Source organism: Pteropus alecto, unplaced genomic scaffold (assembly GCF_000325575.1).
Source record: "Pteropus alecto unplaced genomic scaffold, ASM32557v1 scaffold105, whole genome shotgun sequence".
In the NCBI taxonomy this organism is placed as follows: domain Eukaryota; kingdom Metazoa; phylum Chordata; class Mammalia; order Chiroptera; family Pteropodidae; genus Pteropus; species Pteropus alecto.
Window position 1 is genome coordinate 668,137 of NW_006436294.1, and position 12,922 is coordinate 681,058.

The 12,922-nt window shown below is 43.8% G+C and overlaps 1 protein-coding gene across 2 annotated transcripts in view; it reads right to left on the bottom strand.

The window, feature by feature from the left end:
- The window catches only part of ADCY8 (adenylate cyclase 8), a 159,260-nt gene that overhangs the window by 53,461 nt on the left and 92,877 nt on the right, over positions 1 to 12,922 (bottom strand). Inside the window, exons 8-9 of one of the 2 annotated variants that reach the window (XM_006912922.1) lie at positions 12,251 to 12,448; positions 1,891 to 1,991 (exon numbers count right to left, since the gene is read on the bottom strand). In XM_006912922.1, the coding sequence (XP_006912984.1) occupies positions 1,891 to 1,991; positions 12,251 to 12,448 (299 nt within the window). The remainder of the gene's footprint in view (positions 1 to 1,890; positions 1,992 to 12,250; positions 12,449 to 12,922) is intronic. The other variant, XM_006912923.1, reaches the window with a different exon arrangement.

A 12,922-nucleotide genomic window follows, 5' to 3' on the forward strand; every position in this document is an offset into this window, starting at 1 on the left:
TGACATTTCCCAGTGAATATCTGTTGGCTATAATGGGACACTTTTGTTCCCAGATATGACAAATGCCTACTTGCTTTTTTCTGATTCTTCCCACAAAAATGCTGCTGTCACACCAATCCGCGCTATTGAAGATTGTCACTACCTGCTTCCATTTGAAACTTATAAGGCTACCACATCAGCATCGCAGCAGTGAGACCCCACGCCGGACTTGGACGGTAGAGTCGGGGAGGCAGAGAGCCCAGAGGTTCAGGAGAGACCCCACGTGGTCTGCTGATTTTAACACAGTCTGTATTCCAAAGAGAGTTGATGAGGTTTTTGCTTTTCCTATCTAGTTGCTCGGATATGTGGGGATTCCGAAAGATTCAGAAATACGCCACTTCTGCCAGCATCTTCCCAGAATCCTTTTCTCCTTCTCAAAACCCTGCTGATCCAGTAAAGGTCAAGCATGGCCGTTGCCAGAGTGCAGGTTAATTTGAACATCTTTCTCTCACAGAACCATGCTGCTATCATCCTCAGAAATCTTCAGGGCCTCCCTCCTGCACCCAAGACCAACTCTGAGCTCCTTACAGTAGCTCGGTGGACACGGAACTCCCACCTCAGCCACGGCGCCCAGCACCTCCTCGCAGGAACCCCTTACTCCAGACTCTCCCATTCACTCACCATCCCACGGACATGGCATCTCTCACACCTCTGCGCCTTAGCGAGTGCTGTTTTCTAAACTGGGATCACTCTTCCATTCTTTCTCTCTCTTCTGCTCAGCTCAAAATATCACCTTTTCCTGCAAGTTTTTCCTTAAAACACCCAGTCAGAATGAATCACTGATTTTGGTGCAAAGCCACATAAATAGTTAAAAGCACAGATGTTCTCTGGATTCGATTCCCAGCTCGGCCACTATATAAACTCGTGACCTTGGATAAATCCTCATCTACGAAATGGGAATGAGGATGCTGTCTCACTTACAGGTTATTTATCTCTGAAGCTTTACTGAGGCAACCCGAGCTTTCCTGGAATGGAATAAGCGCTCAGTAACTCGGAGCCATTCTTAATTTCTCTCTCCCACTAAATTATATCTCTGAGGATGCAGACCTCTTGTAAAGTGACACCGTCCGCAGGGTCCAGCATGATGCTTTGCCTATAGGAGACCTTTCACAAATATTTGCTGGTGTTATTTTTAATCACTTGAAAGGGGAAAATTCATGGTAAGCTTAGGGAGAAAAGAAGCAGAAGCCATCTTACAGTGCAGGAGAGAATAAAAAGCATTGCCAGTAAACTAACCCAGAGCCAGGTCCCTGTGCTGGCTCCGGCACCAGTAACCTGCACAATGGAAGTCTGTGTCTGATAGGGTGTTAAGCACCCAGACTCTGGAGAGACTTCCTGAGTTGCAATCCGGGCTGTGACATTTTTGCAATCCAGGCTGTGAGACCTTGTGCAACTAACTTATCTCAGTACTCTGAGCCTCAGTTCTCACCTCTTTAAAATGAGGACAATAACAGTCCCTACCTGCTAGAGTGGCTGTGAGGATTTCACAAGTTACTGCACGTAAAAGTTTTGGAACAGTGACTAGCCACAGACAGGCGTTTGCAGTATTATCAAAGCGCGACAAAGAGGTAATTATCAGAGGAAGTGGTGATTGAGGTTCTTACTTGCTACATTCCTGTGTGCATAAGGGGGAGGCCTATTTTGATTTTAATTGTTGTGCTCATTAAGACTGGGGCAAAGACTCTTGCCTTGGTAGAAGAATGAGATTATCGCGTAGAGAAAGACCACCAGAATAGACGCTGATACTGTCATACATTTTGGTATGGATTCAGATCCCCTGAAAGGGTCCAAGTGAGAGACCGTCAGTTCACAAAGGGATGTCACCTGGTAACTCCGTCCTTCCGCATTTACCTTGAAGAAGGAAGCAAACTTTGGATTGCCGTGATAAACAGCAGAACGATAAACGCACAGACCAAGTTTGACTTGAAAACTTCATCCCTCATTTGAGAATACTGCAATTAAAAAAGAGAAGGAGAATAAATTACTTGGCAGCAGAGTTTGGCATCTGGAAGAGTTAAGTTTTACCAGTGTTTGAAGTTTGGGGAAAACAGCAAGAAGAGACAAAGCAAATAAATATGCATTTATTTCTTAAATTAAGAAGCATCCATATCTTAAGTTAACTCTTCGGAGTACTGTCTCCAGCCCTCCTGTTAACTTTTCAAGGAGAGCCCAGGAGTAAATAAAATTCCCTTCGCATTTGGAAGGCAGGGGAGAGGGACTTTGCATGAGCTTATTCCGTTTTTGTTTTGTTTTTTAATCTTCCCACAGAACTCACATCGTTTTAACAAGGCAGAAGAGTGCATAGCCATAGATGCGGCAAATCAAATTCACAATGACCTTCTTCATGAGTAAACTTAAGTCATTTAAGGATCTTGTCCTATTTCTTGTCAGTTTTGGGGACACGGGAAATGTTTTACTAGGGAGAGTCTTTCTGCCTCTTTTTTTCATAAAACTATCAAAACATAAATCCGTAGAATCTTAGCACAGAGAGCACCCTGAGACATCTCCAGCAAGGGCAGCCCTTTCATTTCGCATGAGAGAAACCAAGCCGATAAGCTGGACTCCCTTCTGCTGTCTGCTCCAGGCAGCCCTGGGGAATGGCCATAACTTTATTTTGATTATCGGTAATTTCATTGCTCAGCCTTAAAAGCTTCTGGAAGGTCAGCACTGAATGTGCACTTGCTTCAGTCCTGCCTAGTTTCCCGAATCATCTTGGAGTCACTAAACGGAGAAATAATCTAATTTGTTCAGAAGGAGAAAAGGATTTTTAAAACTGAAAAAGACCTTAACATGAGACTAAACCAAAATGAGATCAAGCCCCTTCTTTCCTCTCAGTCTCAGAGAGGTCTAATAACTTGCTATAGATTACACGGCAAATAGATCATTTTTAGCCGGGGGAAAGAGAGCGAAGCCTGGTTCTGGAAGTCTGTCATCCCAGATTCGATTTTTCACAGAAGTCAGTAAATCGAGCTCTCACAATATCTCAGGCTGCATACACCTCAAGACTCAGGCCACAGTATCAGGACGAGGGAGATCAATGAAATAATAAAATTAGTCCAATGTCTTGTTCAGATGGCAGTCCCAATCATCAGTTACATGATTTTTATTCTCTTGCTTACTTCTCGGTGTGGTCTGGGTTTTAGACTGAACTTAACTGCTCATTGTCATGGCTAAGATTTGGGGAAGGGCAACGGCCTGTAGCTGGTGAGCAACATGGGGAGTGGGGGAAGCCAGCGCTGCCCAGAAGTGGCACAGTCATTGCTTTTTCTGGTCTCTAGCACTGAGGCCTCTGTCCACTTGCTGACAACCTGCTTGGTATCTGGAGGGGAACGGGGAAGAATCACGATAAGCCATCCTTACTCCCAGTGAAACCACAGAAAATCCATGTTACTAATAGTCACAAATAGCACTGCCTGTGAAAAATGCACAATCATAGAGACCTACACATACCAGCTTGAAAATAAATGAGTTAGTCACAAAGCAGTCAAATCAAAGAAAACTAAATGTCTGGGTTCTGTCTAACAAACAATTGCACAGGGTTAAATTATTCCTGTTGGCTGACTGATTAATTGCAAACACAACCTGGTTAAATAGATTTGATAATGAGATTTTTAAAACAATAATAATTGTTAGGACGTGGTTCATAATGTAGCAGTTAGCACGTCTGCTTTATATGCAGAAGGTCCTCATTTCATGTCCCAGCCATAGTCCATGGTCTACGGCCATGCCACCCTGAACAAGCCCGATGTCTGATCTCGGAAGCTAAGCAGGGTCGGGCCTCGTTAGTACTTGGATGGGAGACCACCTAGAAGACCAGATGCTGCAGGCATTAATGATAATAATAATAATAATAATAATAATAATAATTATTATTATTATTATTATTATTTTTAGTGGACTTAATCCCTCTTGCTGCTTTTCTTCATCTTTACCATTATCATCATCACCGTGTCATTGTCATCACAGGATCTTGAGGTCCTAATGGACCACCACCTTCAGGGATCCTCCCCATAACTTCCCTGATATCTACTCAAATATCTACTGAGTATCACCAGGTGACTTTCTCTGCTTTGTTGGAGGAGGTGGGTTTCTTTCCTCGGGGCTGGGGCGGGGCATCCTAGGGTTTTGAACACTCTCCACTCAAATGCTCCCAGTGCCTGAGAGTTTACTCCTTTGCAAAGGGTTCCTTCCATTCTCGGCCTGTTCTCACTGTGAGGAGTCTCTGACTCCTTTCCTGAATGTGTCTTACTGATTTTAAAGCTGTTGCCATCATCATCATTTGTCCAGACTAAAGTTGCTTAGGGTCTTACGCTTCTCATCTCCTTTAGGCTGCAGCCTGGGTGCAGAGGCGGCGGGAAGACTTATCTTGCTTCCAAATCTCCTCCTCCATCAGTGTTTCACCGTGAGCAAGTGCTTGAAGGCAGCACCTGAGCCAACTGCAAGTGGGGTTCACGCCCATCGAAAGGGCATGCCACTTGGAAGAAATTACAAGTGCTTTCTTCGAGAACTTACATTAGAATTTGATTATGATTATTTTTCAGTCTAAAGGGTTTTGGTTGACTCAGGAAATGCCCAAAATCTAGTGTAACAAATTTGAATGATAATGACTAATGCCTAGTGCAAGGCAGGCACTATGCTGCGTGCTTTATGGGGGCCGTCTCATTTAGTTAGGACAACACTTTGAGGGAGATCCTGTTCATCATACCCCCATTTTGCATATAAGGAAACCTAGCATTAGACTAGGACTTCACTGAATGTAAGTAGGGAATCGAAGAGTCCGTCCAAGCACACGGTCTCATTGGCTGTGCTCTCTGCTGCTACCTTGTTATTTTCGAGGTAAGGTCATGTTCTTCATAGGGCGCACAATACAATAGTGTGTCTTGGTATATTTCAATGATGTGGTTTATGATACAAAGAAATGGAAGTTCCCTCCTTGATTTGATCAGGTTGAGACTAGGGGTCCCTTCCAAGGAAGCAGGACAGGAAGAACTTGTGTTCCAATTTACTTCATGTTCAGGGATGCTGACCCTGCATCTTCTTAAAAGGCATATGTAGAAATGAAATCAATGCAATGAGGTTCCTAGATCTGTCACAGGGAAGCCTGGAACCCACGTTTGATCACATTAGGGAAAGCCCATTCTGGATTCTTCACCACAGAGGGATGAAGGGAAGTTAGCTCGCACAGGTGATGGACGAGCTTCTGATCTTCTATGTGTCTGTGCTTAAGACAGGCCTGGAAAACCTCCTTAGGTGTGTGGGAGGGAAATCACCCTCCACGCTTAAACTCCACTCTGACTATGAGCTAAAAGGTACTGACTATATTTTCACATCTCTCCAAGATGTAGGATGCTTCTAACCAGAGAAATTATCTAGTTAATTGTTCAAACTACAACCACACTTTTACGCAAGTGTGTATGTGAGATTAAAAAATTGTATAGGTGGGCTGGATTGTATTTGTCACCTTGGTCCAACTCTTACTAACGCTGATTTCACTCAGTAAAATCTCTCAGAAATGAGCCATGAACTCCCGCCTGGATATTTCCAGTGAGGCGGGGAATCAACCCTTCATTTTATTCTACCTTTGCATAAATCTAGTTTGCAGAAAGGTAATTTTCTAGCACACTTTTAATTAGTATAAATGAATATGTTTGTTAAATTAAAGAAGAATCTCAGCTGAGACGATCTCATTTTTCATGAATGAATGAAGGAATTTAACCTCTGTTATGCTGGTGAACTCATGCATTATGTAGCATGGCGAAGGCTAGAGCCTCCTTAAATTAGACCATTAGGGTAAAGGGCATAATTGCAATAAAAGTGATAAAAGTGCGAAGGATGAATTTTCAATCATTTCTGTTTTGAAATAGGTTACCTTTCTTATCTGTGTCTAGTATCTAGGCAAATCACTGTCAGAAGCAGTCCTGTGAGTGACAGGTGTGTCTGAGGAATCTCTCTCTGGCATACTTCTTCCCACGTAACCTGACCTTTGAACAAAGGTGATTTCCTCATGTTTAGTAGACTCACAAGGAAGCACGCCAACACGTGTCTAAGATGGATAGCTTCAGAAGCGTGGGGCTGGAAAGACACCACCCCACGGATAAAAGAGGACCCTTAATGGCAATGCATTTCTTAGTGCTACGCTATTCCTGGTGGTGGCGGTAGGGGGTGGGCAGGGTTGAACAATATATAAGAATTCCAAGAAGAACTTTACAAAACTTCCAACCCACCCTTCTTCCAGCTCGCCTTCCCCCAAACCTCCCATCCTTGGGAGAAGGGATCTTTCCCTTCTTGACTGGTCCAGTCCCCGCAACCCATGGTGAGGCCATGGAAGTGACAACTATTCCCGTGTTTCTTACCTGGAAGCCCCTGGTTGTAGATGATGGTGATGTCTACGCATGAAGCATTAAGATTGCTTCGAGTACTGGGCCAATGACCTGTAGGTTGAAATCATCTCATTCTATCATTCTACACTACACTATTATAAGTGAAATTGGTATTTCTGACTCTGAAGATGCTGGCTTTGTGGGACTAGAGCTAACTGGTCTGATAAAAAGACACAAGTGAAATGGCCCTTGATATGATATGACTACCTAGAGGGCAGTAGACATAGCATTAAATTTACAAGGAAATATCGGGAGTATGAAGGAGTCTGACAAACCTACTGTTTGAATAAGGGATGGATGCCCCGCCTCCAACCTCTTAAAATCTGTCCTTCTACCTAAAGGAGGTGGCTTAAATACTCTTACTATTTGGGGCCTTACTAGAGCAGTAAAAATGCATCAGTAACTTGAGCTCGCAACAGAATCATTCTTTTAAAAATAAGGTCATGAAAATGATCAGAAAGTGTGATTCAGAAAATGAGAGAGAACACCCAAGACCATTTGGTTCGTACTCCATGTTCCTACCTAAACAATATAAATACATTCTCATTACCTAATTCCAGAGTCCAACATCTAATCCATCACATAGAATGAATCTGTCACATTGAAGATGGATTGAATCCATCTTCATTCATTCATTTGCCTAGCCTTCCTTGCTTTGCCAAATTCTCTCTTAATTATCTTACTCCTCTCATCATAACTCCCATGGGAGTAGATGGGAAGATAAAGAACCATTTCGAAATTTGTGATGCATTTTCCTGAACTCTTTTAAGTCTCCACTTAACTTTGATTCTCTTTACCAAGGATAGAAAAAAACAGAGAAATTCTGAACATAGATAAAAACTCAACCAAAAGATTATCTAAAGGTTTCCTTGGGTGACAGATCCTTGTTTTTAAGTGGCTGCTGATAGGAAAAAAAGAAAGAAAGAAAACATTAAATAAGTGTTTGAAAATACTCACAAGACCTCGGTTCATAGCAAGCACTTCTGTGGGCTACAGTGTAGACTTGGTCAATGCATATCTTTCTGTACTTATGTAATTAAGTATTTACAAAAGCCCTGAGCCTGGTACCCTGGGGCACAAGACACATCGCACCATTTTTAATGAAGTAGATTTCTAAGAGAAGCTCTAGAAGTGTGAAATTTATTTTAAGTGAGGGTTTGGCCTCATCCAGATTTGGATTGGCATAGGGTTAATCAGAAGGAGAAGGGGAAAGAATAACTATTGCTTTTATTCAAATATCTATGATATGAGTATTATGTCATCCAATTTTCACTACGATCCAATGAGGGGCAGATATTATGATCTCGTCATCTCAGTGAGATCACATACCTTGTCCTGTGTCACCTAGCCCGTAAGTGGCAGGAATAGGGTTCAATATGTCCACTCAGCAATCAAGTCTCGGTTCTTTCCTTTGTCTCTTAACGAAGACCAAGCACTTGTGAGACAAATGAAGCTTTTGCAAGTGTGTGGGGGTGTCCATCTGAGTAACAGAAAACTATCAACTTGTCACTCAGCACTCAGTAATGATCTGTAAATTAATCGATTAAGCATGGATATATGATTTAACTATGACAATGGTCATCGCAATGCAGTTTAACATTTATAATAGTGAAAAACTGAAGGAATGAAAAGCCAAGAATGGTTAAAATATGCAATGGAATAGTATGCAGTTACAAAATGATTTCTTCATAACTGAATATTTACTAGTGTGGAAAAAAGTTCAAGCAAAGCATGATTAACAGTATGGTACGAAATGGCCCCATTTTCATTGACAAATTGCATAGATAAGTATATAGAATCGCACTCCTGAAAAAGTAGCGTGACAGATGCTAAAACATCACAGCGGTTAGTTATCCTGGGTGATAAGATCACAAGAGGTATCATTTTCCTCTTTTTGCCTTACGTGCTCGGTATAAGCTTTTGTTTGAAAAAATGCATTTATTTTCTTTAAAAAGAAAACAAATGTCATACCATATATAAAGAGAAAAAAAAATCCAATAAGATGGATAGTATTTGACATACGTGTCACGTTTCCTACATCTCTTTACCATAGTTCTAATTCGTGTTTGTCCCTGAGGCCTCAAGAAATATTTAGCTAGAGACTCAAGGAGGGCAGAGCTTTTCTGTGAAGGCTGGGGGCCTTGAGGGGCCCCCTCCCCCAGCCCGAGGTCTGCCCCAAAAGTCCTCGGTGTGGTTGAGGACCACTAACTCTAACCTGGCTGAGGCCCAGGCCTCGGGCCACGTGACCTGTGACCCGCACTGGGTGATTCTGAGAGTAAAAAGAGATGGTGCTAATAATCACGCTGAGAAGATAGATTTAAACCGGGTTCGTCTCAGGCAGGCCAGGGCAATGGTCACCGAGGTCCTAGGGAACCCGCAGACGCAGCGGGGACTAATGAGAGAGGTCAGGGGCAGCCCAGCTCCCCCACTTCACAGATGCGGAAACTGGGGGGGCAGAGGTGAAAAAACGTGCTGCCCAAACTTGGCTCAGACACAGGAGTCATGAGCACACTTTTCTGAAACTTACTCAAAAGGTTTCTGTGTGTGTGTGTGTGTGCGTGCGCGTGTGTGTGCATGACTTTGAAGTGACATGGCAGGAAGTGAGTGAAACTTTACAGTGTTTTTTCCTGAAACTCCACAGCTAAGTCAGCTCAAAACTGACCCACATCTTTCAGCTCTCAGAGTTCACAACACGTATCCTGAGACCAGGGATGGGGGGCGAGGCGGTCTCCTCCAACATGCTCCTTAATCTGTGTCCTCATTCATTCAACAGGTGTTTATACAGCACCAGAGGTACACCTGATTTAAAGCACTGTTGGTCGATGCGCCAATTTTTATAAGCAAATGTGACCTGGAAACGTCTGAATGACATTTCAAAGGAGCTTTTGTGTTCTCCACTCACTAATAAAGCTGGAGAGGCCAAGAGTTTCCTTATTCATATGTCTTTCTATTGTTGAAACAGAGCGAAGCCTTTTCTTCCCTTCAAAATTTCCAAAGGTAAGATCATTATTTCCATTTCCATGTTTCCTTTCAGGAAACATGCTTTTATGGTGCAAACTTGCTCCCAAGAAGCAAGGTGGGGCTGGGGGAAGAGAAAAGGCTTTGGAGTCACAACTACTATACAGATTTCAACAATTCTAAGACACACAATTTTTTCCCTCTCACATTTTAATGTCTCTGAAATCAGACTGTGGCTTAAGGTCGGTCAATGGAGCCTTAAACCCACGTTCTTCCAGGGAGCTCTGCGTTTGCTTCTGCTGGTCACCAGGGGGCAGTGTCAACCAGGGACGACGGTAAATACAAAGTCTCTGCCTGAGGTTTTTTTTTAGACCACATTCAGAACGTGAACTCAGGCGGCAAATCTACGTGGATTCCATTTTGGAGTGCTCGGACTGCTTTTTTTTCTTTTTTCTTTTTTTTTACTCCATCTAACAACGCCAGGGCATAGGAATGTGGCTTTACTCACTCTTCGTCTGCTCCGTGGGTTTTTTTTCTTTTCTGTTCATCCTGATCCTGAGGGTATAAGCCCAGTTTATCGGGGGAAGGAGGTTCCTCCTACACTCTCCACACTGGGCGATTTTTCTTTTTGAGGATGGCATAGAAAACGGACAGTTCTCTAATTCTGGAACCCTGGGGCCTTGAAAGCCCCTGCTCTTACTTTGGCAAGGCTTCAGGGCGGTTTCCTACCTAACCTGTGCCCCACCCCAGAGCCTCTCACCCCATCTGAATTCAAATAGGATTATCTTCTGTGTACAAGGGCCTTCGAGAACAAGTCCCAAGGAGAGCTCCAGGGAGAGGCAGTGTGGTGACAGACCAGGCACTGGCTTTGGGGTCACTGTGGGCCTCAGCTGCTGATTCAGGTTTGGGCAGGCTGCTCGATCATTTCTCTGGATCTCCATTTTATCAAGTATAAAATGTGGCTCATAGTAACATCAGCTTCATACCCTCATTGTTCATCTATTTGTGTGAACAGCTTAGAATAGCGCCTGGTATATGGTAAATCCCCAATGACTGTGATTTATTTATATCCTCTGCTCAGCAGTAACTCAGTCCCCAGAGAGAGTCTCAGACCAAGAGTCAATGAGGACTGCCTCTGTGACACAGGGGGGCATGAATGTTTTCTGATGCGCCCCATTGTCCTCACCCTGGGGAACCCACACGATGCAGAGCATGTGCTAAATGAAGCAGGGCTGGCCCGCCTGGGAAAATCCCCACGAGTCTGCTTAGGATGCTGCCTTTTGCTTCTCCTAGAAGAACCTCCTCTCCGGTCACAGAAATTAACCTTAGGCACATCGTGTGCCTCCCCTAAGTTTATTCTTGTTCCCAAACCAGATGCCTGCAGACGAGATGTGGACCCTATTAAAACATATTAGAAATTATGCACAGCTTGCAGGGGTTGGGTTGTTAGTGAAGCAAGTACATCTTTAACCAGAACGAATAAAAGGGTTTTGTAAAACTCCAGACACAGGTATTTACACAGGCTAATTGAGAAGGTTCTTTGCAAGACTACCCTGCTCTTCCAAGCTCCCTCAATGTAGCAACCAGGAAAGAAAATGCATTTAATTTGGACCTTAAGCCCTCAATTATATTAGGAATAAAAAAGTCTTATTTGGCGAAAGGGTGGGAGAGGGGTTGAGTGAGGCGAAATGTTTCTTCTCCTTTTGTTTTGTTAGTGCATAGACATAGTACGTTTTAAATTGTGAACTGCAGGTGAAGATGTGAATTTTGGAGTTTGCAACCTGTGGGGAGTTATCGAAGACATCACTGGGAATGGTGCATGCACAGAGAGGTGTGAATTCCCCAAACCAAGGAAAGCAGACTCTCCCAGGCATCTGAGCAAACGCACACAAAAACTGCTCACTGGAGCTTTGCAGAGTATCAGATCAAACTCCTGAAATTCGCTTACAAATTCCCTGCTGTTCTTCCCAGAGGCTCCGGCAGACACCAAGCACCTCTTCTGCTTAGTCGGGGAAGGTATGTCAGCTTCCGTCAGTGCAAAGGAGCAGCCCTGTTAGTCAGGGACAACACCCCCTCCCCTCCCCAACGCTTTACAGTTCAGAGCTGGGGCGAGAAAGGAGCATCGGAAAAAGTCATCATCAACATGATGATGGCTGCCATTTTGGGACACTTAGCCTAATCAAGGCATTGCCTGGAGCCTTCTATAAGCACCCGTGAGGGAGGCTGGTTAGTATCCTCAGGGTACAGAGAGTAGCTCATGCTCAGACAGGCTGCTCAACTCTTCCAAGTTCACATGGCAAAGAAGTGGCAGAGGTAGAAATTGAACCCAACTCCAAATCCCTGTGCCCTGTCTTCTTTCTACTATGCTTTCATTACGGGGAGCGGGGGTGGGGGGTGACAGTAGACAACCGGAAACATGGAAGAATAGGTGTCTACAATCTAAGAAGGAGTGTTTATCACAAATGCTTACGTGAAGCTATTGGGTGCCCTCGTGTGTTACGTTACAAGGGTCGCAAATGATGAGAATTCACCTAAAAGCAAAGGGAAGTGAGTGTCAAGGCCTCTGGGTCAATAATGTCAAAGTGGAAGGCACGCCTCTGCTGTCACAGAGTTTAAGGGCTCCGTGTCCCCTCCGTTACCTTTCCCTTAAAGAGCAAAGCTGAGGCTCTTGATCTAAGTGACATCTCCTTTCATGGCCTTCAGTCTACTCATGATTTTCAAAGAGAAAAAGGAAAGACAGTACCAAACCAAACCAAACAAACAAACAGCAAAACATAGCAACCGAAACGGCAGCCCCTGGGCTGTCTCTCGTCCCACGAACATTTACGACAATTTACTTCAGAAAAAGAGCCACTACGGAGACCCAGCTCTACCTTGTGCTCCAGGCTGGAGTCTTTAAACATCAGTGAGAATGGCTTGATATGCTCTCTTCGCAATTTATCGCCACTCCGCAAGTCGATGGTATGTTCTATTCTCTTGTTAATTTCCTCAGGCCCAGACTGGACATGCAAAGCTTGTGCAAGATGGTTTGGAAGTAGATTTATTGAATTTCTTGTTAGGGCAGCCAGAGTCTAGGGGGAAAGCACATGCAAACACAATAAACCTGCTAGTCCCCTTTGGATTGAAAAGAAATGCAATGTTTTTAGATCAGGTTGCATTGCAAACAGTAATAGCATTCCATGCAGTTGTATTCAGTGAAACCTACAGAAGTTGATACGTTAGCATTCGGGTTTAGGGAAACACGACCTGGCAAGACAGCACGTGGAGAGGGACACGCCCCTCCCGCTATGTAGGTGCACTGAATTCCTCTGGCTCGAGTATTTGGAGAGTTGTCGGCTTGGGAATGTTAAGACCGTTTCTCTAACCAGGCACATCTCTGGTATGAGAGAAAGAGAAACAATGCAAATAACAGAAAGTAAAATATATCTGAAAAGCCCACAGAAATGATCATCTCCAACCAAGCAGATTCCACATTTTTGTGTGGTCTTTCCTTTAATGGTGCTGGAGAGACTTGGGGACTCGTGGCTTGCATTTTTTTTTTTTTT